The 27,917-nt window shown below is 52.1% G+C and overlaps 1 protein-coding gene across 1 annotated transcript; it reads right to left on the minus strand.

Moving 5' to 3' along the window:
* On the minus strand, positions 1–27,917 carry LOC120921602 (interleukin 18 binding protein). Its single transcript, XM_040334108.1, has 5 exons — positions 27,674–27,917; positions 25,176–25,229; positions 24,251–24,313; positions 20,672–20,804; positions 1–348 (listed from the first exon to the last, which is right to left on the minus strand). Exons 1-5 carry the CDS (start codon positions 27,816–27,818, stop codon positions 105–107), a joined length of 639 nt encoding a protein of 212 aa, XP_040190042.1. The 5' UTR covers positions 27,819–27,917; the 3' UTR covers positions 1–104.

The raw sequence follows: 27,917 nt of genomic DNA on the forward strand, positions 1-27,917 counted from the left end.
AAGAACCAAATTCCAAATCTCACAGAGCGGAGTGGTGGTTCCTCACCGGTGTATTTGGTGGCCGCCGAGTCACATGCATTTGGTGATTGGAAATCCTAGTTCATTCATTGTCCTGCTTCTTGTTTTTTTCCCTTTTTGTTCCTTTTGGGCCTGTTGTGCCTTTTCCCGTCTTTTGGCTTTCGAGTGGTCGTCTTCTCGGCTTTTGGTGCCAGTGTGATGTTCTTGGTGTCCACCCCGGCCGGGTCCTGTACGATGCATGTGAAGGTCCGCGTGAAGTCATCGGGTTGCGTGGATGTGAACACAAGAGCCTTGGTCACCTCATATGATGATGGGCCATTATTGATGATGCTGCAAGAAAATGGAGCCAATCAGATAATGTCTTCAAACCCCACCCGACCAGTTACCAAGTCTCTTAAGTGGCCCTCGCTCTTCAAAAGGTTGGGCACCCCTGGTATAAACAGAGCATTCAGAAATATACTTAAAAATCATATAAAATTATACAAATTGTTTAGGGAGCCCTTGTGCGTCAACGCGTTTCACCGTTAGGCTTCATCAGGACACGTTCAAGGTTCAAAAGATAGCAAAGGAGAAAACTAATCTCACTGTCTGAAATGAAACATACCGTATATACTCGAGTATAAGCCGAGATTTTCAGCCCATTTTTTGGTGCTGAAAATGCCCCCCTCGGCCTATACTCGAGTCACCATTTTTGCACCTGATCTCCCGGACTTTGGGGACCCGGTACCGGCCTAAACTTAGCACACATGTAGCCCCCACTCTTCCTCTACAAGTGTGCAAAGTTTGTTGTCCAGGGGACAGCGGCGGTCCGTCCATAGAGGACACTGGAGTGCCGCCCCCTCTGGCTCCGCACCGCCACTGAGTCTAATAACATACATTCATGCATTGCATGAATATATGTTATTGTTGCCAGCTGCCGCTGGTCTATTCAAGGTGGCCAGACATTGAGCGCCGACCACCTGAATAACGGCAGCTGGTTGGCTGTGCGGAAGTGCCTATCAGAGCCAGCGGCTCTGATAGGCTTTCCGTATACAGCCCTCGTCCTCCCGGATGTCTTATCCAGGGAACGTACGGGGGGTGCGTTCCTTGGATAAGACTGACGGCCGTCTCAGCCAATCAGGTTCGCTGATTCTGGTTATCGGTAACCTGATTGGCTGAAGCGTCACCAAGGCGGGAGAAGAAGACATCGAGGGACGTCGAAGGATTAAGGTAAGTGCATTTTACAGGGCACAGCGGCGACAATGGGCACAGAGGCGACAAAGGGCACAGAGGCATCAGTGGGCACAGTAGTGACAATGGGCACAGTGGCAACAATTAAAGGGCACAGTGACATGCACAGTGGCAACAATGGGCACAGTAGTGACAATGGACACAGTGGCATCAATGGGCACAGTGGCATCAATGGGCACAGTGGTGACAATTGAGGGGCATAGTGGTGACAATTGTCACAGTGGCGACAATTGAGGGGCACAGTGGCTGTGTTTAATGGCATGGCACAGTGACTGCGTTTGATGGCATGGCACAGTGACCGCGTTTGATGGCATGGCACAGCGACTGCGTTTGATGGCATGGCACAGCGACTGCGTTTGATGGCATGGCACAGTGACTGCATTTGATGGCATGGCACAGTGGCTGCATTTGGTGGCATGGCACAGTGGTGATAATTGATGGCACAGTGGCTGCGTTTGATGGCATGGCACAGTGGTAACAATTGATGGCACAGTGGCTGCGTTTGATGGGCACAGTGAGGCTGCAACTGCCGGGGGATCTAAGGCCGGGGAGCACCGATTTTTCAAAGCCGGGCACCCCTTCCATAGACTCCCATGTTAAATGGTTATTTCTCCAGTGATTTTGGGGATCCGGTACCGGCCGGTTGTAGATCCCCTGGACCCGGAACTTGGCGCACATGTAGCCCGATTTCTCCTCTACAAGTTTACAAAGTTTGTTGTCTGGGAGACCTACAGATGGGGAGCACCGATTTTTCAAACCTGGGCACCCCTTCCATAGACTCCCATGTTAAACGTCAGTCTAGGCATGGGCACAGTGGGGCAAAGTGAGGCATGGGCACAGTGAGGCATGGGCACAGTGAGGCGTGGGCACAGTGAGGCAAAGTGAGGCACAGTGAGGCGTACAGATGGACACCATAGGCTTATACTCGAGTCAATAGGTTTTCCCATTATTATTTTTTTGTAAAATTAGGGGCGTCGGCTTATACTCGGGTCGGCTTATACTCGAGTATATATGGTATTCGAATTACAAATCTGATAAATAGCATATACCTTAAAAACATACACTGATCTGTCCAGAGGGAAAAATGCATGACACAGATGGATATAAATGCACAATTTATTTTTTATTTTTGTTTATTTATATCCATGCTATTTCTCGGATTTGTAATTCCAATATGTTTCATTTCAGACAGTGAGATTTGTTTTCTCTTTTGCCATCTTTTGAACCTTGACCGTGTCCTGATGAAGCCTAGCGGTGAAACGCGTTTAACATGGGAGTCTATGGAAGGGGTGCCCGGCTTTGAAAAATCGGTACTCCCCGGCCGTAGGTCCCCCGGACAACAAACTTTGCACGCTTGTAGACGAAAAATGGGGCTACATGTGTGCCATGTTTCTGGTCCAGGGGACCTATGACTGGCCGTTACCGGATCCCCAAATTCACCAGAGAAATTACCGTTTAACATGGGAGTCTATGGAAGGGGTGCCCAGCTTTGAAAAATTGGTGCTCCCCGGCCGTAGGTCCCCCGGACAACAAACTTTGCATACTTGTAGAGGAAGAGAGGGGCTACATGTGTGCCATGTTTCTGGTCCAGGGGACCTACGACTGGCCGTTAGTTTGGGCCGGCCGGTACTGGGTCCCCAAAGTCCGGGAGATCAGGCGCAAAAATTGTGACTCGAGTATAAGCCGAGGGGGGCATTTTCCGCACCAAAAAATGGGCTGAAAAACTCGGCTTATACTCGAGTATATACGGTATGTTTAATTTCATGTTTAATTTCAGACAGTGAGATTCGTTTTCTCTTTTGCCATCTTTTGAACCTTGACCGTGTCCTGATGAAGCCTAGCGGTGAAACGCGTTTAACATGGGTGTCCGGCTTTGAAAAATCTGTACTCCCCGGCCGTAGGTCCCCCGGACAACAAACTTTGCACACTTGTAGAGGAGAATAGGGGCTACATGTGTGCCATGTTTCTGGTCCAGGGGACCTACGACTGGCCGTTACCGGATCCCCAAATTCACCAGAGAAATTACCATTTAACATTGGAGTCTATGGACTCTATGAAATTGGTGCTCCCCGGCCGTAGGTCCCCCGGACAACAAACTTTGCACACTTGTAGCGGAAGAGTGGGGGCTACACGTGTGCTAAGTTTGGGCCGGCCGGTACCGGGCCCCCAAAGTCCGGAAGATCAGGCGCAACAATTGTGACTCGAGTATAAGCCGAGGGGGGCATTTTCAGCACCAAAAAATGGGCTGAAAAACTCGGCTTATACTCGAGTATATACGGTATGTTTCATTTCAGACAGTGAGATTAGTTTTCTCTTTTGCTATCTTTTGAACCTTGATCATGTCCTGATGAAGCCTGATGGTGAAACGCGTTGACGCACAAGGGCTCCCTGTACAATTTGTATCATTGTATATGATTTTTAACTATTTTTGAACGTTCTGTTTATACCATGTATTTTTCTCAATAAATATTGTTATTTTTTCTGTTTCTCCATTGTTTTCTATGCCTCTAAAGTCCTGCCTATGGTTACTCTTTGAGTACCCTTTTTTCTTGTTCCCTCTCGGATTAACAGAGTAATAAAGGGGCTTCAAATTAGTTTTTAATTCTTATAACTAGGGTTGTCCCGATACCACTTTTTTGAGACAGAGTACAGGTACCGATACTTTTTTTCAAGTACTCGCTGATACCGAATACCGATACTTATTTTTTAATGTCATGTGACTGTATTCTTTATTTTTTTTTTACACAATTTTTTATTTTTTTACAATTTTTTTATTTTTAGGGTGATTTTTTTTTTTTTTAGAGGGGGGGGGGGGTAGTGGATTGTCAGTGTGTGTTTTTTTTTAATTATTATTTACATTTTATTTTTTAAATTATTTATTGCAAATTGTTTTTTCTTTTTTTAAATTAGCCCTGTTTGGGGGGCTTTGGTGAGATATCAGGGGTCTTAACAGACCTCTGACATCTCCCCTTTAAGACAGAGAAAGGGACTAGGGACACAGATTCCCCAGTCCCTTTCTCTGCAGCCTCAGCTGAAATGAATGGAGAGAAGCTCCTCTCCATTCATAAACTGAAGCATCGTAAACACAGGTTACGATGTTTCAGTTATGTGAATGGACAGAGTCAGTGATCACTGACTCTGTCCATTCGGAAAAGGTAGGAACCGGGTTTAGCAGCTCCTCCATCCTGACATATTGAGGGGGGGAGAGCGGCACAGAGGGGGAGCGGCATGGATGGGGAGAAAACGGCACGGAGGGGGAGAACACATCACGGGGGAGAGCGGCACGGAGGGGGAGCGGCATGGATGGGGAGAAGACGGCACGGAGGGGGAGAACACATCACGGGGAGAGCGGCACAGAGGGGGATCGGCATGGATGGGGAGAAGACGGCACGGAGGGGGAGAGCGGCACGGAGGGGGAGCGGCATGGATGGGGAGAACACATCACGGAGGGAGAGCTGCATGGAGGGGGAGCAGCATGGACAGGAAGAAGACGGCACGGAGGGGGAGAAGACGGCACGGGGGAGAGCGGCACGGAGGGGGATCGGTATGGATGGGGAGAAGACGGCACGGAGGGGGAGAGCGGCATGGAGGGGGAGCGGCATGGATGGGGAGAACACATCACGGAAGGGAGAGCTGCATGGAGGGGGAGCAGCATGGACAGGAAGAAGACGGCACGGAGGGGGAGAACACATCACAGGGGAGAGCGGCACGGAGGGGGATCGGTATGGATGGGGAGAAGACAGCACGGAGGGGGAGTGGCATGGATGGGGAGAACACATCACGGAGGGAGAGCTGCATGGAGGGGGAGCGGCATGGATGGGGAGAAGACGGCACGGAGGGGGAGAACACATCACGGGGGAGAGCGGCACGGAGGGGGATTGGTATGGATGGGGAGAAGACGGCACGGAGGGGGAGAGCGGCACGGAGGGGGAGCGGCATGGATGGGGAGAACACATCACGGAGGGAGAGCTGCACGGAGGGGGAGCAGCATGGACAGGTAGAAGACGGCACGGAGGGGGAGAACACATCACGGGGGGAGAGCTTACGGAGGGGAACAGCATGGACGGGGAGAAGACATCACGGAGGGGGAGCGGTACGGACGGGGAGAACAAGACGGCACAGGGAGAAGACATCACGGGGGGAACAAGACGGCACGGGGAGAAGACATCAGGGGGGGAGAAGACAACACAGAGAAGACTTGTAACTCCCCCCACTCCCCGATACCTGACGGTACAAGTATTGGGTGAAGCATCGGAGCATTTCCCCCGAGTAAAAGGACTCGGGAAAAGCTTGGTATCGGTCCCGATACTAGTATCGGTATCGGGACATCCCTACTTATAACAAATGCTTACCATGCCTGAAGAAAATGCTGCCCCGTGCTCCTCCCAGTGCTGGCCAGGTGACCTTTGTTGTTCATTCAGCAGATACTACATGACCAAACTCCTAGGTCTTCAGATGTGTGAGCACCAGAGGGAAACTGGAGCCACGTCTTCTTCAGAGAAGCGACTCCAAGTCCACCAAACTCTTCTACAGCCTAATCTCCTAACATTTCCATGGTGGGATTTACCACAAATCAAATGCTTCACCTCTTCTGGGAAAGCCGTCCACAAGGTTTAGGAGTGTGTCTATGGGAATGTTTGACCATTCTTCCAGAAGTGCATTCAGGTTGAGGTCAGGACTCAGTTAAGTTCCTCCACCCCAAACCCGTTCATCCGTGTCTTTATGGACCTTGCTTTGTGCATTGGTCCAAATCATTTGGTGGAGGGGGGTGTGGTCCTGCTTTTCAGGGGATGGGCTTGGCTCCTTAGTTCCAGTGAAGGAAACTCTTAAGGGGCGTCAGCATACCAAGACATTTTGGACAATTTCATGCTCCCGACTTTGTGGGAGGAGTTTGGGGACGGCCCCTTCCTGTTCCAACATGACTGTGCACCAGTCCAAAAAAAATGGATGAGCGAGTTTGGAGTGGAGGAACTTGACTGGCCTGCACAGAGTCCTGACCTCAACCCGATAGAACACCTTAGGGATGAATTCGAGCGTAGACTGTGAGCCAGACCTTCTCGTCCAACATCAGCGCCTGACCTCGCAAATGCACTTCTGGAAAAATGGTCAAACTTTCCCATAGACACACTCCTAAACCTTGTGGACGGCCTTCCCAGAAGAGGTGAAGCTGTTATAGCTGCAAAGGGCGGAGCCAACTCAATATTGAACCCTCCGAACTAAGACTGGGAGGCCATTAAAGTTCATGTGCGTGTAAAGGCAGGCGTCCCAATACTTTTGGTAATATAATGTATATCAGGGCTCAAAATTTCAAGTCCTGAGCCACTAGCCAGGCCTCAAGAGTTACTCGCCACCAGTTGCCCGAACCTAATTCTTAGGCCCCATACTCACGAGCAAACATGTCTGCTGAAACTGGCCCGCAGGCCAGTTTCAGCAGACATGTTTGGTCGTGTGTGGGCGCGAGCGGGCCGAATTCCAGCAAACATTTGCCCGCCGGGCCTTTTCCCAGCAGACAAATATTCCTGGACTTGTTTTAAAACAGTCCGCTGGAATTCAGCCCGCTCGGACATGTACGGTCGTCAGTACAGACCTACCGTACATGTCCAGGCGCCCGCCGTCCCTCGCATGCGTCGAATGACTTCGACGCATGCGTGGAAGCATTTTAAAGGCGGGCCGCCCACGTCGCCGCGTCATTGTCGCGGCGACACCGCGTCATCGACGCGGCGACACCGCGGACACGCCCCGCGTATTGTTTACGCGCGGACTTCTGTACGATGGTGTGTACAACCATCGTACAGAAGCCCTCTGGCAGACATGTATGGTGGAAACGGTCCGACGGACCGCTTTCACCATACATGTTTGTCCGTGTGTACCCGGCCATACACTGCCCTGCGCCTAATTGCTCCCGTAAACACGCCCTCGTAGATTATCTCATGGAATGACAATGTTTTATGCAGAATCAAGTTACAAAATTAAATATTGCCAACAACAACTTTAACAAAATGGGACAGGGCACTGGGGGCAGACCAGAGGGACAGGGCACTGGGGGCAGACCAGAGGGACAGGGCACTGGGGGCAGACCAGAGGGACAGGGCACTGGGGGCAGATCAGAGGGACAGGGCACTGGGGGCAGACCAGAGGGACAGGGCACTGGGGGCAGACCAGAGGGACAGGGCACTGGGGGCAGACCAGAGGGACAGGGCACTGGGGGCAGATCAGAGGGACAGGGCACTGGGGGCAGACCAGAGGGACATGGCACTGGGGGCAGATCAGAGGGACAGGGCACTGGGGGCAGACCAGAGGGACAGGGCACTGGGGGCAGACCAGAGGGACAGGGCACTGGGGGCAGACCAGAGGGACAGGGCACTGGGGGCAGACCAGAGGGACAGGGCACTGGGGGCAGACCAGAGGGACAGGGCACTAGAACTGGGTCTCTTCCCCATTCTCTTGCTGTCTCCTCTGCAACTCCCATCCATCCTCTCTCTCTCTCTCTCCCATTCATCTCATCATCAGGAGCCCCTGTGTGTGCGGCTCCACGCTTGCCATGTCCCCACTTCCCCCTTTTATTCAGGCTGGCAGAGGAGAGGAGCTGCAGCACAGCGGGAGGAAGTACAATCCAGCGCTGAGATCCACACAACTGCACAGCCATTGACACCATAGCACAGCGCACACTGACAGCGCACAGCACACATTGAGACCAGTCTGTTCACAGTGCTCAGGCTAAACTTACATAGAGCACAAGGAGAAGAAAACTGCACAAACTGGAAGGCTGCCGCTCTCATGTCAGGGCAACTTTCAGTGAGCGCTGCACCGGAGTGGTAATTTTTGCAATCCTCCACCTCACTCATTACTTTCTGCTCTCCAGCTACATTGGTCGGGGGAGGGGGGCAGGCTCAGAGAGGTCATACTGTTAGGTCCCATGGCTTAATGAGAATTGTAAGGAGAGCACCTGTGTACTGCTCTGCCTGTGCGCAACTCACCAGACTACTTTTCCCGAGCATGCACCTTTCCTCTTCGGCCGCCAATCTCATCGGGACTCTAAGTGTAGGCACAGATTGGAGGGAGATGCAGCCCTGTCATCACTCGCCCCCAGCCTAAATCCACTCGCCAAATGCTAGTAGGCGAGTGGAAATTTTGAGGACTGATGTATATGCTACCATTGCTTTTTCTCTTCTGTTAAAAAATAGGATTTTTACAACAGCTTACCTGCAAAATCCTTTTCTTTTTTGTACATCACGGAACACAGAGCTGCATAGTAGTAACTAAGTGGGGTGTACCAAAGCAATGCCATGTGAGGGGAGGGAGACACCAAATAAACAGGGCGCCATCAGACATGAAGACTTATACTGCCGCCTGCAGCACACTGCCCCCAGAGGTGATATCCTCATGACTTCTTACATCCACCTGATAACATTTAGTGAATTTAGGAACTGAAGACCAAGTAAAGGCCTTGCAGATCCCAGTCATGGAGGCTTGGTGATGCACTGCCCAAGAAGCACTAACTGATTGGGTAGAGTGCACTCTAATTTGAAAAAGTGGAACTTTACCTTTTAACCCATAAGCCTCAACAATAACTTGCCAAATCCACTTGGAAATAGTAGACACAGATGCTGCCTGACCCTTCCTGGGCCCCAGGGCCATCTTATCCAGTGGGCACACCTGGGCCCAGCCCAGGGGCCCCCATCAGGATGGGTAGGGCCAATCCCAGGCGGGTGTACCACGCCCCGGCACTGTAAACTGCTGCAGAAAAGGGGCGCCAAGCCTCCGAAGCTGTGGCATGCCACTTGACTGCACTGGTTGCTAGAATCCCTGGCCGCCCGGCGCCTAGCAACCAGTGACAAACAATGGAAAAGAGTACTGCCTAGCAACCAGTGACATCAGAGGCCCGCAGCCGCCCCAGCATTCAGAGCGTGCCGCGGCCGCTCCAGCATTCAGAGCGTGGCCGCCCCAGCATTCAGAGCTCGCCGCCTCCGCGGCTGGAAAATTAGATCGGCTCCACCCACCTCTGCCATCTTTAGACTCAGACAGTGTAGCACGCCGCAGGTCACCATCTTCATTCTTTTGGCCCCAATGCATTTCTTTGCCCAGGGGCCCATGATGCTATTAAGATGGCACTGCTGGGCCCTTCTGGCAGCAAAAAGAAAACATCAGTTTTCCGGAATCTGAGCAGTAGCCTTCAGATAGACTTTAACTGCTCTCACTACATCCAAAGAACGTAATGACTTCTCTTCTGCAGAACTTGGTTCTGGAAAAAAAATTATGGGAGAACCACATCTTGGTTTAAGTGAAAACCTGACACCACCTTAGGTAGAAAGGACGGATGAGGACGTAACACCACCTTATCCTTATAAATAATCAAATACTGTTCTTTACAAGAAAAAGCAGCCAATTCTGATACCCTCCTAGCAGAGGACATGGCCACCAGAAAAATCTATTTCCTAGTCAAAAGGACTAAGGGAATGTGGCATATTGGCTCAAAAGACTGCTTCTGCAAAGCCAAGAGTACCAAATTCAAGTCCCATGGTCACAAGGGTGACTTAACTGGCGTATTGATCCGTGTTACCCCCTGTATGAAGGGCCAAACTAAAGAATGCGTAACCAGCGGTCTTTGAAATAATATCGATAGGGCCGAGACTTGACCCTTGATAGTACGCAAGGCCAGCTTCATTTCTACGCCCATTGGAAGAAAGGCAAAAATTCTACCTATGACATACTTCCTAGGATGCCAACCCTTGGCTTCGCACCAGGACACATATGCCTTCCAGACTCTATAATATATGGCTCTGGAAACCGTATTTCTTGCATTAATCAGGGTAGAAACTACCGACCTAGAAAGCCCCCGAGTCCTTAGAATGTGAGATTCAATAGTCAAATTTAGAGTTTGTAAGGAAGGATGGAATATTGGGCCCTGTGAGAGCAGGTCTGGACGAGACGGAAGGACCCATGGATCCCCTACCGCCATCCTTACGATTTCTGCATACCAGGACCTCCTGGGCCATCCCGGGCTACCAGAATCACTGGCCCTCATTCGGTCCTGATTCTGCGGAGAAGCCGTAGCAACAGCTGGACTGGGGGGAACACATGAATCAGTGACTCCAAGGAGTTACTAATGCATCCGTCCCATATGCTTGAGGATCCCTTGCCCTTGACACAAAGTTGTCCACCTTCTTGTTGAACCTGGATGCCAACAGATCTACGTCCGGGGTCCCCATCTCCGACGTATGGCCAGGAAGATGTCAGGGTGAAGAGACCACTTCCCCGGGAACAACTGCGCTGGTGACTTAAAAAGTCCGCCTGACAATTCTCTATCCCTGGAATGAAGACAGCCAAAGGGCAAGGAACATGCCTCTCTGCCCAAGCCAGGATCTTGCTCACCTCCCTTTGGGCTGCGAGACTCCTGGTGCCCCCTTGGTGATTGATATAAGCCACAGCCGTGGCATTGTCAGACTGAATCCTGACAGAAAAACATTGTAACCTGTATGTCCAGGCGCTCAGAGCCAGGCGTGCTGCCCAAATCTCTAGGATGTTGATGGGATAAAACCTCTCGGCTTTGGACCATATGCCCTGGACAGACATTCCTTCTAGGACTGCTCCCCAGTCTGAAAGGCTGGCATCTGTTACCACCTTCCAGGCGACCGGAAAAAAAGGACTATCTGTAGATTCCTGTGCACCCACTGGGCATTCCTGGGCACCAACTGAGGCTCTGACGCACCCTTGGGGTCAGTCACATTGGGAAGTCCAGAGCTTGGATCTTTTTGTTCCAGGCGGAGAGGATGCCGTTTTGCAACAGTCTTGAATGAAATTGGGCATATGGAACGGCTTTGCATGAGGCCACCATCTTCCCCAATACCCTCATACAAAGACGAATGGAGGGATACTTCCTTGCCTTGATCACTTGAACCAGCTCTCTTATAGAACTGACCTTTGCCGAAAACTTTCCTTTGGTCTGTATCTATAACCAGACCTAAGTACTCCAGCCTTTCTACTGGAAGTAGAGAATTGAGAATCCAACCCAAAGACTCCAGATACCTGACAGTGCTGTGCACACTCTGGTTTAGGCGGGCTACTGACTGATCTCCTAATATCAGATCGTCCAGGTAAGCTAGTATTGCTATTCCTTGAACCCTTAGCCTGGCTAGGCATGGGGCCAGAACTTTTGTAAACACCCGGGGAGCCGGAGCCAGACCAAAGGGTAAGAGAGGCCCGGAGCAAAAAACCTACAGCATAGGCGCAGGGCCGGCCATGACGGGGTTAAAGGAAAGCCCTGCCATGGTCAGTGGGAGGGGTTGCAGTGAAGGAGAGCGGTGGGAGGGGAGGTTATAAATCACCCCTCCCACGCTTCCCGGGCTAACAGCACGAGGGGCGAAGTTTCTGCTGGGGACTCTGTTGCTCTGCCAGAACCATCCGGGGAGAGGTAGTCCGCGACCGGGGGCTTTATTTTCGGGATCGGCGGTACATAGAGCTGCTGGGGATCTTTGCTCTGCCAGAACTTCCAGGGAGGGGCAGGCCGCGACCGGGGACTAAATTTGCTGGCGATCGGATTGTTCCCAGGGGCGCCGGCGGGGGCCCGTTTTTACTGCCTACTACCTATACCGCTGCTGAGAGGCAGGCCGCGACCGGGGGGCTATATTTCCGGGCTACCGGCTACAGGTACAAGCGCTACCTAAAAATAAAAAAATAAAAAAAAAAAACGAGCGCCGCCAGGCCGCAGCCGGGGATTCGATTTTTTTCCCACCCAGACGCCTGGTACCATGTCCGGGGTTGAGGCGATGCTCGCCCAGCTCAGGGAGGAGGCGGATCGCCGCGGAGAGGGGTGGCTCCAGTCCATGCTGGGGCCGCTCCTGCCACAGGGGGATGCCAGGCCTGATTCACCTGTCCGGGGGGGGAGGGGGGCACCCCAGGAACGCATGGGCCTCGGCCTGCAGAGCGGGGCAATGTGACTAGTTCACCGGGCCGGGGGGGGGGGGGGGGGGGACACCCCGCGTTCACGGGTGTCCCGGCCCCCTGTGCGTTATTCACCAGGTCCGTCCACCCGGTCCCATAGGAGGGAGGGCAGCCCCATCCGGGCCCCCTCGGGCCCCCCAGCGAAACGTACAGCGGCGGGGGGGGCGCCAGGAGAAGGCCATTGAGCGGCAGCGTGGGGCAGGGAGGGGGCGGCCAGGGGGCTCTTCTGCGGCGGCCAGGTCCGCTCGGCGAGACTATCGGAGGGATGCGGGCTCCAACCCCGGTTTTGCACCGTAGGGCCGAGAGCCTCAGCAACGCACATCGGTCCCTGCGGTGGCTAGCTCCCCAGCATCCGCGGCTAGCCACCTCCAATCCAGCCCCGTGGTGAGGGAGCGTGGGGGAGGGGAAGACGGCAGAGTGTACGAGGCACCAAGGAAAGCAACGAGGAAGTCGGTTCACGGGTCCAGGGTGCGCAGCGAGAGCGAGTCCAGCTCTGGGCCCACGGCTCCCAGGCCCGAGTCGCCTGGTGGGCTTTCATCGGGTGAGGAGGGTCACCCTGGAGATCGATCGGAAGGGGAGCTGTCGGAGGAGGAAGTTGTGCCCAGGACGGAGGTCGCAGCGCGGGAGCCAAGCCGGACGGCTGGTGGGATTGCTTCCAGACAGCCCGGTGAGTCGTTTTTGGCTTTGTCTTCTACTGTACAAAATGTGGGGGTGTCAGTGGGGGGACGGGGGGGTCCCCGTAGTCGTTTAGGGGTGCCCGCAGGGGCGAGTAGTGGGGGTTCGGGTGCCCTGGGGGAACAGTCGGGAGAGGATGGGGGTTTGCACCGGTTTTTGGTGGGTCTAGAAGCATTGGTGAGCCAGCTGAAGGGGGGGGCAGCCCCGCCGTTAGCCCCGCGGCAGCATGGGGTCCGGCGGGGGGGTCCGGGGTCACGTCACCTGCAGTGGCGGTCGCTGTGTCGGGGCCAGTGGTGCCTGTGGACAAGGGGCAAGAGGTAGGGGCGGGGGCAGCGGGTAATGGGGTGCCGCCTGCGGAGAAAGGAGATGCGGGGGTCGATTCCGCTAAGAAGAGGGATTTGGTCCGGTTGGCGGACGCAGCTAAAGGGGAGGTGTATACATGTTATGAGGCACCGCTGGGTTCACATTTGAAGCCGGAGGTGCGGGAAAAGATTTGGAAGAGTGAATATGTAGAGATATTTGCGTTGTTACCGCTGGAAAAGTTTAACCTTGATAGGGTTAAGCCGGAGGAGTCCAAGAAAGAGGACGAGGAGAAGAGGAGGTATAGGCTTATACCTAGAACTTTTGCGAACTGGTCGCAGGCATACTCGATCATGGCGAGCGTGATCGGCGAGAAAAACCCCGAACACTGTTCGGCGCTTTTTAGTTACCAGGAGGCGATTAGCGAGGCCTACCGGTGCTACGGGGGCACAGGGTGGCTCCGGTATGATGAGCAGTTCCGGCAACGCCGGGCTATCAGGCCGGATATTAGGTGGGACACTAAAGACATCGGCCTTTGGATGCGGCTTATGTCGGCCCCACGGACGTCCACGCCGTTTTTTCAGGGGGGGGCCGGTGGAACCTCTTCCCCAGGACAGTCGGCCGGAAAGAAAAAGGGGGTCTGCTGGCAGTTCAACGAAGGAAACTGCAAGTTCGGAGGGTCTTGCCGGTTCAAGCACGAGTGCTCCGGCTGTGGTGGCAATCACCCCTCTTCCCGGTGTTTTAAACAAGGCAAGGGCCGTTCCGGAGATGCTTCAAGTAAGAGGGAGGACTCCGGTGATGGTGGAAAGGATGCGACCGTTTCTCGGTAGATATCCTGACAGGGCGGCCGCCCTGTTGTTGGAAAGGGGATTCTCCGTGGGTTTCAGCATTCCGTGCAAGTTGGCGGTGGTCCCCCCGGTGGCAAAGAATTTGCGTTCCGCGTTACAACATCCGGAGGTGGTTTCGGAGAAACTGCTGAAGGAAGTGGCGATGGGCAGGATGGGGGGCCCATTTGTCTCGCCTCCCTTGGACGATTTGGTGGTTTCACCTTTGGGGGTGGTGCCTAAGAAGGAGCCGAACAAATTCCGGCTCATTCATCATTTGTCGTTTCCAAGGGGGGGGTCGGTTAACGATGCTATCAGCATGGAGGAGTGTACGGTGAGCTACACCTCCTTTGACGCTGCGGTGGGCTGGGTTAGGCGGTATGGCCGGGGGGCCTTGATGGCCAAGTCGGACATTGAGGCGGCGTTTCGGCTCCTGCCGGTCCACCCGGATAGTTTTCGGCTTTTGGGTTGCCATTGGGGTGGGGAGTTCTACGTAGACAAGTGCCTACCGATGGGCTGCTCCATTTCCTGCGCGCTGTTTGAACGGTTTAGTTCTTTCCTGGAGTGGGTGGTTCGGGATGTGTCCGGAGTGAGCTCCGTGATCCACTATCTGGACGACTTTCTCTGCGTTGGACCGGCGGGGTCACGGATTTGCGCAGTGTTGTTGGCCACGCTGGAGCACATTGCGGAGCGTTTTGGTGTGCCGCTGGCGCCCGAGAAAACGGAGGGACCGAGATCGGTCATCCAATTCTTGGGCATTGTAATTGATTCGGAGGTGATGGAATGTAGGTTGCCACTGGACAAGCTGGAAGGCCTCAAGGCTGAGATACAGGAGATGGTGGGTTTGCGGAAAGTGCAACTCCGAGCGCTGCAGTCGCTCCTGGGGAAGCTAAACTTTGCGTGCCGCATTCTCCCCATGGGGAGGGTTTTTTTGCAGGCGCCTTTCGGCGGCCACAGCAGGGGTCAGGTCACCCAGGCACTATGTGCGCCTGGGGAAAGAGCATAGGGAGGATTTGTTGGTGTGGCACTCCTTTTTGGAATCCTTCAACGGCAGGGCATTGTGGATGTCCGGTCCGGTTAGTAACTTTGACATGGAGTTGTTCACGGATGCAGCCGGAGGCGCAGGTTTTGGGGCATACTTTCAGGGGCAATGGAGTGCGGGCCCTTGGCCTCAGGCCTGGTTGGAGGCGGGGTTCACAAAGAACTTGGTGCTGTTGGAATTGTTTCCGGTGGTGCTGGCAGTAAAGTTGTGGGGTGCGGCCTTCCGGGACCGGAAGGTGCGGTTCCATGGGGATAATCTGGGGGTGGTCCAGGTGATCAACAGAGTTACGGCGTCCTCTCCTCCAGTTATTCGGCTATTACGGCACCTGGTGCTGCGCTGTTTGCAGATGAACATATTTGTGTATGCGGTGCATTTACCGGGGGTGGAGAATGTAGTGGCTGACGCTCTGTCTCGCTTTCAGTGGGACCGGTTTCGGGAGCTGGTGCCGGAGGCAGTGGAGCAAGGGGTACCCTGTCCGGAGTGGCTTTGGAGGATTCCGTTGGAATCGTCTCCAGTTGGATCAGAAAGTCGGTAAGTGTGACCACTTGGAGGGCTTATGAGAAGGTTTGGGCAGAATGGCAGGCTCTGGTTAGGGAGGCCGAGGTGGACCCGGCCGGTCCCGAGGTCAAGGGATTGGTGATTTATTTCTTGGCCAGGAACATGGAGGCCGGGGTGTCTCAGTCCATGTTGGACAAAAAATTGGCCGGCTTGGCTTTCCTGTTTAAGTGGCAAGGGTGTCCGGACTTTACTAAGGACTTTTGTGTCCGGCAGGCCCTTAAAGGTTACAGGAAACAAGGGCGTCGGGCGGATTCCCGGCGCCCGGTGTCGTTTGAAATATTGAAGGGCATTATGGGAGAGTTGGGGACAGTGTGTTCGTCCCATTTTGAGGTGTTATTGTTTAGGGTGGCGTTCGCGTTGGCGTTTTTTGGAGCTTTTCGAATAGGGGAATTGGTTAGCCCCTCGAAGACGGTACAGGGTGGCATGTTGGCCGGTGATGTGGCATGGACGCGAGAAGGGGTGGCAATGTTGCTACGTCGGTCCAAGACGGACCAGAAAGGGAAGGTGAAAGTGGTGCGAGTTTTTCCTATTGAGGGGTCGGAATTATGCCCTGTTAGGGTGGTGCAGGAATTTTTGGACGTACGGCCGGAGTTGGGCGGGTCATTTTTGCTGCATGAGGATGGTACGGCGTTGTCGCGGTATCAATTCGTGACGGTGTTTAGACGGTGCCTGGGGGCTTTGGGCCTTGTGGCTCAGGAGTTCTCGGCGCATTCTTTTCGGATTGGGGCTGCGACGGAAGCGGCTCGTTGTGGCTTGGATGAGGAATTGGTGAAGAGGATTGGCAGATGGGAGTCGAGGAGGTTTCGACTATATGTTAGACCCCAGCTCATGGTAGAATTAGGGGTGAGTGGGGGTGCAGGTTAACATACGTCCCAGGAAAGTTAAGGGGCCACCTCCAATGTTGGTGGGGAGTGGAATGGGGTTTTTTGGTTAAGGGAACATGTTGGGGTCGGGGATGGGGGTCGTCTCCCGATGGGGGCTTATTTGTGATGGTTTTCTTACTTGCTGTCTTTCAGGTGCGGGACAAGGGCTGGTCTGGATAATGGGCCACTCCTTCGTTCATAGGGGGGCGGCAAGAGCAGATAGGCGACCGGACGGTCGCCAGCTGGGGATCCCAAGACAGGAAGCGATGGTGCGGTGGTTGGGGTTCCCGGGGATGTTGTGGAGCAGGGTGGTGCCGGAAGTGCACAAGTTTGCACGGTTGGATCGCCCGCCGGATGTTTTGTTGATACATGCGGGGGGCAACGACCTTGGGATTCGTACTATGTTGGATGTCGCACGCGACATCAAATTCGATTTTCTGCGAATTCGCATGTCCTACCCGGATACGGTAGTGATATGGCCCGACATTGTGGGCAGGTCATCATGGCGGATGGCCAGATCGTGGGAAGGAGTGAACAGGGCCAGGAGAAAGATCAATCGGGACGTGGCTAAGTTTGTGATCAGGAATGGTGGATTGGTGGTTAGACACCCTGAGCTGGAGGTGGATATGTGGAGGTATCAGCTGAAAGATTGAGTACATTTGACCGACGTGGGGATTGACATGTGGGTGTTGGGCCTGCAAGACGGGATCCAGCGAGCATTGAGGGTGTGGAGGGGCGCCCAAAGGTAAGGAGTTACCTTTGGGTGCTGGTGGCGGGTGTTTTGGACTTTGCAGGAGAAGAAAGTACCCTAAAGTGGATGCCATTACCCAGAGGTGGTATGGGTTCTGAAGGGGCTGGTAGTCCAGTCTACCAAGGTGTAGCTGGGAAGGGGTTAATGGGGGCACTGCGGTCAGGTAAGGTCGTCTCTGAGTCAGCTTGTCGGCTTGAGGCCTAAGACCAGATTTAGGTATCGCAGTGCTCATAAAAGTTTTAGCATGGTTAAAATGGTTTAATGTGCCTGCAAAGTCCAGCACCAGTAGTGTTAATATTGTGTTTCAGGTTTACTTATGTTTATGTGTGGAAATGTTATTTAATGTGCTTTAATATTTAAAAAAGGTTATTTAAAAATAAATGGAGGCTGCTACGGCCAGTTTTTTACTCCAAAGATTACAGTAGTGGTCTCAGTTATTTATTAAGGTAAAAGTTGAGTAAAATGTGGGTCTTAGCAGATAAGGGTTTATGTATTTATACCATAGTCAAGGCGAAAAACTGGTAGTGATGTTCTACCTCGAACCGCAGGAATCTCCGGTGAGCGGGAAAAATAGGCACATGAAGATATGCTTCTTTGATGTCTATAGAAGCCAACAGTTTTCCTCCCTGCAGGGTGGAGACTACGACCGGATAGACTCCATTCGAAAAGAGAGGATATTCAGGAACCTTTTAGATCTAAAATAGGCCTGACATCCCCGTTTGGCTTTTGACACCATGAAGAGGTTTGAGTAAAAGCCCAACCTGTGCTCTTCTGGAGGAATCTTTATGATTACCCCCTGAGAAAACAACCGATTCAAGGCCAGAGAAAGAGACCTTCTCTTTACTGGATCTTTGGGAACGTCTTATCTCAGAAAACGAGGCAGAGGAAACTCTCGCAATTCTAGTTTGTAACCTAGAGACACCGTACTGATGGCCCATCTGGATCTCTCTTCGCCAAGCCTCTGAGAACTGCAGAAGTCTTCCCCCCACTCGATCGAGCTAATCTCTCCTAAGCACAAAAGCAGAGGTACGATACCAAAAAGCATCTACTGCCAAACTATAGTCCAGTCTCAAAGCTGCTATCCACTGTTCAGCCTGATGCAATTAAAAAGTGTCACAGGGAATGCCTGTATCGCCCACTCACGTGCAGGGCTGGTGCAAGGAGTTTTGTCACCCTAGGTGATGACACCTTACTAAAAAGAAGAAATCCACAAGTGAACTTTAAAGTTCCTTAGGACTATTTACTTACCTTTCCTGCCGCAGGATTCTGCTGGGAAATTCAGACAGATCCAATCTTCACCCATCACAGCGGGCAATGTCAGGGACTGGGGTCCTTCCAGAACTTCCACTGCCCTGGACGTGTACTGCACCCAGCCAGACAAAATATCTTTGGTATCTGATGTATAACCAAAGCACTGGTTTCCTGGGTCCAGCCTTGGGTGACCACGTGTCCCGGATTGCCCGGGACAGTCCCGCATTCTGCAGGTCTGTCCCGGGCACCTTCACTCTGGGACAATACAGTGTCCCGGAATGAAACTGACACAGGTCCCAGCATGAACCTCTCAGAACTTCACAGGTCCCAGCATAGATCTGTGAAATCTATGGGGTCACACCCTTAGATATCATCGGTTCATGCTGGGATTTGTAGTCCTTTACTTTGGGGGGGGGGTGTGACCTCCCCAAAGTTAAGGACTACAGGTCCCAGCATGAACCCCCCCCCCCCCCAGAGCTGAAGATGTGAGACCCCCTGCCCCCCAAATAGTGAAGAACTACAGGTCCCAGCATAAACCTGTGAAATCTATGGGATCACACCCTTAGATCTCAGGGGTTTCATGCTGGGTGTTGTAGTCCTTCAAATTGGGGGGGGGGGTCACATCTTTAGATATTAGGAGTTCATGCTGGGACTTGTAGTCCTTCACTTTTGGGGGAATGTGACCCCCAAAAGTGAAGGACTACAGGTCCCACCATGAACCCCTCAGAGCTGAAGATGCAACCCCCCCCCCCCCAACTAGTGAAGAACTACAGGTCCCAGGATGAGCCGGTGAAAACCATGGGGGGGGTCACAATTTTTTTTTATAAAAAGTTATCTTTTTTTAGGAAGGGGGGGGGGGTGTCCCTGAATGCCAGTTTGGAAATGTGGTTACCCTAGTTCAGCCCTCCTAGGAGGAACATTACAGGCAAAACCTCATTCTTCTTTACTCGAGGCCTGGGTACCATCCACTTTGGCCTTGATGGCACTTTGGATTGATCCGGTTCGCAAAGCTTGCTTGATCTCTAAGGATCCTCTAGCGGAGCTCGACCAACACCTTAGACACTGGTGAAAATTGAGGTACTCCCGGTATGGGAGGGGTTATATAGGGGAGGGGACTTCCTGTCTTGGGTGTGCCAGTGTCCATCACCTGAAGGTGGCGTATATACCCACATTGTAATTACTAGGTCTGTGTCCCGTGATGTACGAAAAAGAAATGCCATTTGCCTAGTTGCCATCCTGATCCAAATGGGAGTCACAGAGCCGGAACAAGCTGCATGTTTGTTCAGGATCATGGATGCCGGAAGTACTAAGGCTGGAGGCAGCCAAGAAACCAGCATTATCAGAAGGAGACCAGCAATGGAAGCTTCCATGTTATGTTTGGAGACAATGGCCCAGATTCAGGTAGCCTTGCGCTTTTTTTACGTAGGCGCAGGGCACCCGTTTTTTCCTTGCGCCCCCGCAAATTTTCTGCGCTACCCGCGATTCACGGAGCAGTAGCTCTGTAAATTGCGTGGGTGCTCCGGCAAAATGCCCGGCGTAAGTGCGCGCAATTTAAATGATCCCGTAGGGGGCGGGAATCATTTAAATTAGGCGCGTTCCCGCGCCGAGCGTAGGGCGCATGCTCCGTCGGGAAACTTTCCCGACGTGCATTGCGGTAAATGACGTCGCAAAGAACGTCATTTGCTTCAAAGTGAACGTGAATGGCGTCCAGCGCCATTCACGATTCACTTACGCAAACTACGTAAATTTCATAACCTCGCGACGCGGGAACGACGGGTATACGTAACATTGGCTGCCCCTGCTTTTAGCATGTGCAGCCTTACGCGAAACCCAACGACACAAACTGCGTACGCAGGGCTCGCGTAACGTTGTGAAACGGCGTTAGTATGCAATTTGCATACTATACGCTGACCACAACGGGAACGCCACCTAGCGGCCAACGTAAGAATGCAGCCTAAGATATGAGGGCATAAGAGCCTTATGCCACGCATATCTTAGGCTGCAGTCGGCGTAACGAGCTCTCTGAATCAGGAGAAGTCGTTACGCCGGGGCAAGTAAGCAATTGCGCTGCGTAACTATGGTTACGCAGGCGCAATTGCTACCTGAATCTACCCCAATACTGGGTGTTGGGTCAGCCATTTCCAGGCAGCAGAATGTAAATACAGGTTACAAGATGAGTACAGAACATTGGAACACGCCGATTGTTGCCGGTCCTCACCTATCCTCCTCCTCCTCCTTCACCCGTCCGTCCAGGAACGCGTCTTCAATGAAGGTGTCATTGACCAGCCAGTAGACTATGTAGAATTTCGGAAACATTGTGCGTGCCGTACAATTTATTCTACAGCCGTCACCTGGTCAGGGGGTGGGAAAGAGGACAACCAATCAGAACTCAAGACTGATAATCTTTCCTTTAACACGTAAATATTTGTGATGGCGGTTATCAGACTAATGTATAGAGAGCACCCCCATGCCCGCCATTGGAGAACCCACAACTGAATGATCATCCTGTGTGCATATTACATTGATAATTGTAATTGGTCGATACTGAGAACTGAAAAAGAATCAGCAGTATAGAAGATACAGAACGCCACTTCAATTCTAATTCACTCTAATTCACGCCCTTTCCGACACCAATGATGGGACACTATTCCTCCCACTGATACCAATGATGGGACACTATTCCTCCCACTGACACCAATGATGGGACACTATTCCTCCCACTGACACCAAGGATGGGACACTATTCCTCCCACTGACACCAATGATGGGACACTATTCTTCCCACTGATACCAATGATGGGACACTATTCCTCCCACTGACACCAATGCTGGGACACTATTCTTCCCACTGATACCAATGATGGGACACTATTCTTCCCACTGATACCAATGATGGGACACTATTCCTCCCACTGACACCAATGATGGGACACTATTCCTCCCACCGACACCAATGATGGGACACTATTCCTCCCACTGACACCAATGATGGGACACTATTCTTCCCACTGATACCAATGATGGGACACTATTCCTCCCACTGACACCAATGCTGGGACACTATTCTTCCCACTGATACCAATGATGGGACACTATTCTTCCCACTGATACCAATGATGGGACACTATTCCTCCCACTGACACCAATGATGGGACACTATTCCTCCCACTGACACCAATGATGGGACACTATTCCTCCCACTGACACCAATGATGGGACACTATTCCTCCCACTGATACCAATGATAGGGCACTATTCCTCCCACTGATACCAATGAGGGGACACTATTCCTCCCACTGACACCAATGATGGGACACTATTCCTCCCACTGACACCAATGATGGGACACTTCCTCCCACTGATACCAATGATGGGACACTATTCCTCCCACTGACACCAATGATGGGACACTATTCCTCCCACTGATACCAATGATGGGACACTATTCCTCCCACTGACACCAATGATTGGGAACTATTCCTTCCACTGATACCAATGATGGGACACTATTCCTCCCACTGATACCAATGATGGGACACTATTCCTCCCACTGACACCAATGATGGGACACTATTCCTCCCACTGACACCAATGATGGGACACTATTCCCCCCACTGATACCAATGATGGGCACTATTCCTCCCACTGATACCAATGATGGGACACTATTCCTCCCACTGACAGCCTACCTACCACCAGCCATGATCTGCCTACATTACCTAGAGAAGTGCAGAGACCCAGTGATGACATCAGCGGGTTTAAAATAAGGTACCGTATATACTCGAGTATAAGCCGAGTTTTCAGCCCTTTTTTTAGGGCTGGAAATGCCCCCCTCTGCTTATATTCGAGTCAGTGTACCTGAAGGGCTGCGGCGTCCAATGTCCCCCTGGTCCCGTTCCGTGATGGGCGTTTCCCAGCAGACACCGTGTTCAGTGTTCCGCCAATCACGGACGTCTTTTCATCCTCGGACAAGAGAACGTCCGTGATTGGCGGAACACTGAACACAATGGGCTAGATTCAGCAAAGAATTACGCCGGCGTATACATAGATACGCCGCGTAAATTCAAAGCTGCGCCGGCGTATCTACTTTCTGTATTCAGAAAGCAAGATACGCCAATATTAGCCTAAGATCCTAATTCTATTACGCCGTCATATCTTAGGGTGCATTCTCACGCTGGCCGCTAGGTGGCGCTTCCGTTGTTTTCGGCGTAGAATATGCAAATTACCTAGTTACGTCGATTTACGAACGTACGTGCGCCCGGCGGTAATTTTTTTACGTCGTTTGCGTAAGGCTTTTTCGCCGTAACGTTGCTCCTGCTATTAGGAGGCGCAGCCAATGTTAAGTTTGGACGTCGTTCCCACGTCGAATTTTGAATTTTTTACGTCATTTGCGGAATTTGTTCTCGAATAGGGCTGGACGTCATTTACGTTCACGTTGAAACCAATACGTACTTGCGGCGTACTTTGGAGCAATGCACACTGGGATGTGTACATGGACGGCGCATGCGCCGTTCGTAAAAAAAGTCAATCGCGTCGGGTCACCAATCATTTACATAAAACACGCCCCCTCATCCTCATTTGAATTAGGCGCGCTTACACCAGCCCCATTTATGCTACGCCGCCGTAACTTATTCGAGCATGCGCACTGGGATTTTTTCACGAAAGGCGCATGCGCCGTTCATAAACGTAAAGTACGCGGGGTCAACCTAATTTAAATAAAACACGCCCCCCTCAACATCATTTGAATGACGCGCGCTTACGCCGGCCCCATTTACGCTATGCCGCCGTAAGTTAGGAGGCAAGTGCTTTGTGAATACAGCACTTGCCTCTTAAACTTACGGCGGCGCAGCGTAAATACGATACGCTGCGCCACTGTAAGAAGGGGCGCAGCTACGTGAATCTAGCCCAGTGTCTGCTGGGAAACCGAGTCCAAGGATGAAAAGATGTCCGTGATTGGCTGCTGGGAAACGCCTATCATGGAACGGGACCAGGAGGAGACCGCGACTTTTAAACAATGAATGGACGCCCACAGCCTGTAAAAATGTCAGGTACACTGACTCAGGCACAGGGAGGCTGCAATGGGCACAGTAAGGTGGCAATGGGCACAGTGGCAATGGGCACAGTGAGGTGGCAATGGGCACAGTGGCAATGGGCACAGTGAGGTGGCAATGGGCACAGTGGCAATGGGCACAGTGAGGTTGCAATGGGCACAGTGGCAATGGGCACAGTGAGGTTGCAATGGGCACAGTGAGGTTGGGCTCAGTGAGGCTGCAATGGGCACAGTGAGGTTGGGCACAGTAAGGTGGCAATGGGCACAGTGAGGCTGCAATGGGCACAGTGAGATTGGACACAGTGAGGTGGCAATGGGCACAGTGAGGTGGCAATGGGCACAGTGAGATTGGACACAGTGAGGTGGCAATGGGCACAGTGAGGTGGCAATGGGCACAGTGGCAATGTGCACAGTGAGGTGGCAATGGGCACAGTGAGGTTGGGCACAGTGAGGTGGCAATGTACACAGTGAGGTTGGGCACATTGAGGCGGCAATGTACACAGTGAGGTTGGGCACAGTGAGGCTGCAATGGGCACAGTGAGGCATACAAATGGGCATTGTTGACCCTCTTTTCCGCTTACCGTAGCTGCTGCATTCTCACCCTAGGCTTATACTCGAGTCAATACGTTTTCCCATTTTTTTGTTGTAAAATTAGTTACCTTGGCTTATACTGGAGTATATACGGGGGGGGGGGGGACCAAGGAAGCTAAAATAGAAGCAGATAAAGCTTTGAAATGAAAGATTTACCTTCTGTTGTGAGGATTGTGCCATCTGTGGGGTGGAGGATCTTCGGAGGAACTATCACTGCAACTAGAGAGAGATCAGAGATCTGATATACAGGGTATGCCGTGTTTCCAACTCACACATAAATCGTATCGCAGCAACCAAACTACACATAATAATAATAATAAATATAATTTTACAGTTTTATAACAACAGATGGAGTAACAATGTATCATTAAACGTCACAAACAAAAGAAGATAAAGATCTGTAAATGATAGAAGATAGAAATACGCGGGTTGAGGGTCTCTATGGATTTAGACTCAAAGGGGCAGATTCTCGTAGAATGGCGCAAAAATGGGCTTGCACTTGCCTGTAAAGTTGCGGCGGTGTAGCGTAAAACACCCGGCGGAATTAAAATTCGGCGGGTAGGGGGCGTGTTTCATTTAAAAATTTCCTGGCGTGCATTGCGCTAAATGACGTCGCAAGGACGTCATTGGTTTTGACGTGGACGTAAATTACGTCCAGCACCATTCACGGACGACTTACGCCAACGACGTAATTTTATAAATTTTCGACGCGGGAACGACGGCCATACTTAACATTGGCTACGCCTCATATAGCAGGGGCAACTTTACGCCAGGAAAAGCCTAGCGTAAACGTCGTAACTTAACTGCGTCGGCCACGCGTACGTTCGGGAATTTGCGTATCTAGCTGATTTACATACTCAACGCGGAAAACGACGGAAGCGCCACCTAGCGGGGAAAAAAAAATTGTAGTTACGATCGGACGGTGTAAGAGACTTACGCCTGTCGGATCGAATGGATATCTATGCGTAACTGACTCTAAGAATCAGTCGCATAGATCCGACGGGTCAGATTAGGACTTACGACGGCGTACATGGCGCTGCGCCGTCGTAAGCCCTTTGAGAATCTGGGCCGTAGTTCTTACCGGTCATGGTGATGAAGAGTCCACCGATGAGTCCTGTGAATAAGCTCCGCCCACCTGAAAGAGATTGAGAAACAGAGGTGACCTCACTGGTGTCAGTACTGCGTGATCTGACCAATCCGGAACTCCGTCATTACCCTTATTCTTTATAGACAGCATACTGACAGGAATGTTACCAGCTGATTGGCGAAGGGCCCACTTGGTACCAACATTCAACAAAAGGGCAGAGATATATTCCTGGAAACTGCAGGCCAGTCAGCCTAACATCGATAGTATGTAAACTATTGGAGGGGATGATAAGGAACCAAATCCGATAATTTGCTGATGAAAAGAGTAACATTAGTAGTAATCGGGATGGGTTTACCAAGGGTTGTTCCTGTCCGACCAATCTGGTAACATTCTACGGGCAAGTGAGCCGTCCTCTAGATAAGGGAAGCCCTTCACAGCATAGAGGGTCAGATTCTCAGAAGAGTTACGACGGTGTATCTCAGGAAACTCCGTTGTATCTCTGTTTTTTGGCCCGGGTATCTATGCGTCTGATTCCTAGAATCATTTTCGCATAGATACGGCCAAGATCCGACAGGTGTAAGTGGCTTACACTGTCGGATCTTAAATGTAATTCGCCGCTGGCCGCTAGGTGGCGTTTACGTTCAGGTCTCATTTGACTATGCAAATGAGCCTGATACGCCGATTCCCGAACGAATTTGCGTCGCGTACTCGTCGCTTGCGTCGTTTTCCGTAGGCGTAAGGTTACCCCTGCTATATGAGGGGTAACCTTACGCCAGTCCGCCGTATGCCATGTTAAGTATGGCGTCGGGTCTGCGTCGTCTTTTCCCGTCGGGTACGTCGTTTTCCTAAGTCGTTCTTGAATACGACTTTACGTCAATGACGCACACGTCGGCGTCATTGACGTTTTTTTTCGTCGTGAGCTGGAGCATGCGCACTGGGCTATTTTTCAGCCCGGCGCATGCGCAGTTCAATCGACGCGGGGGCGCGCTTAATTTAAATACAAGCCGCCCCCTTTGAATTACGCGGGGATATGCCGGGCCATTTACACTACGCCGCCGCAAACTACGGAGCAAGTGGTTGAAGAATACGGCACTTGCTCCAGTAAGTTGCGGTGGCGTAGTGTAAATGACTTACGCTACGCCGGCGCCATATCTACGAGAATCTGGCCCAGAATGTCTCCAACAAGGGTCACCCAACAGACTTCCCAAAACACATACAATGTAACACTTATACAGCATGAGATACCTCCAACAAGGGTCTCCCAACAGACTTCCCAACACACATACAATGTAACACTTATACAGCATGAGATACCTCCAACAAGGGTCTCCCAACAGACTTCCCAACACAGATACAATGTAACATTTATATAGCAGGGAATACCTCCAACAAGGGTCACCCAACCAACGTCTGACACAGATACAAAGTAACATTTATAGCCAGATTCACAAAGAGTTACGCCGGTGTATCAGTAGATACGCCGTCGTAACTCGGAATCTAAGCCGTCGTAAGTTTAAGTGTATTCTCAAACTGAGATACACTTAAACCTAGCTAAGATACGACGGCCTGCGCCGTCGTATCTTAGCTGTCTAGTTACGCCGGCCGCTAGGGGCTAGAATGCGTAAATCAGCGAAATACGCCGATTCACAGACGTACGTGCGCCCGTCGCAGTAAAGATACGCCGTTTACGTAAGGCGTTTTCTGGCGTAAAGTTATTCCAACAAATTGCTGGCCCAGCCAATGTTAAGTATGGCCGTCGTTCCCGCGTCGAAATTTAAAAAAAATAACATTTACCGTATTTATCGGGGTATTGCGCGCTCCGGCGTATAGCGCGCACCCCTAAAGTGGACCCGCATTCCTGTGGAAAAAAGATTTTTGTACATACAGTTTTGGTGTCTTGCGCGGCGGCCTCGTCGGGTCCGGCGTCCGTCTGCGGCTTCGGGTGTCCTCTTCGTCGGGGTCCGGCGTCCTTCTGCGGCGTCCTCCCCGCTCGATCCCCGATTTCCCGCGCCGAGTATGAATACTGCGCCGGCATATACCGAGCGCAGTACACTCGTGTATAGTCGGGCAGTCTCGGCTCCTCTCGCGCTCACTTCCTGGACGTCCAGGACGTGAGCGCGAGAGGAGCCGAGCCTGCCCGACGAGTGTACTGCGCTCGGTATACGCCGGCGCAGTATTCAAACTCGGCGCGGGAAAGCGGGTATCGGCGTATATCGTGCACCCACGATTTTCAGGGCAAAAAAGTGCGCGGTATACGCCGATAAATACGGTATATAGCATGAGATACCTCCAACAAGGGCCACCCAACCAACGTCTGACACAGATACAATGTAACATTTATATAGCAGGGGATACCTCCGACAAGGGCCACCCAACCAACGTCTGACACAGATACAAAGTAACACTTATATAGCAGGAGATCCTCTACCTCAGCTGCCCCCCCCCCCCCCCAGACATGACCAGCTAGCCAAGCTATGATCCAGTCCCCTTACCTGGGTGAGTTGTGTGTGTCATTGTGTCTGTGGGACGTCGGGTCTCTCGGCTTTTATACCTCCCACCCCTTTCACTTTCTTTGTGTTGAGTCATTATGAAACGGAAAGTTTCTTTCACAAGCCTTGTCATACCGTTAGGTTTCATGTGGACTTACGTAGAATGAGAACGCTTTTACTCGCAGTCACGTGAGACGAGGAATTTACATTGTCAGGCCGTCTTTCCTGTCGTCGCGTGACGGCCGCC

This window comes from Rana temporaria (assembly GCF_905171775.1).
Source record: "Rana temporaria chromosome 2 unlocalized genomic scaffold, aRanTem1.1 chr2h, whole genome shotgun sequence".
In the NCBI taxonomy this organism is placed as follows: Eukaryota; Metazoa; Chordata; class Amphibia; order Anura; family Ranidae; genus Rana; species Rana temporaria.

Bases quoted from the DNA above. Each gene is read 5' to 3' on its own strand.
- LOC120921602 (XM_040334108.1), bottom strand. From the start codon at position 27,818: ATGAAACCTAACGGTATGACAAGGCTTGTGAAAGAAACTTTCCGTTTC. The intron at 24,314-25,175 runs GTAAGAACTACG...ATCTCTCTCTAG, and splicing joins ACTCTTCATCACCATGACCG to TTGCAGTGATAGTTCCTCCG. The intron at 349-20,671 runs GTGAGGACCGGC...ATTTTCTTGCAG, and splicing joins AAGGAGGAGGAGGAGGATAG to CATCATCAATAATGGCCCAT.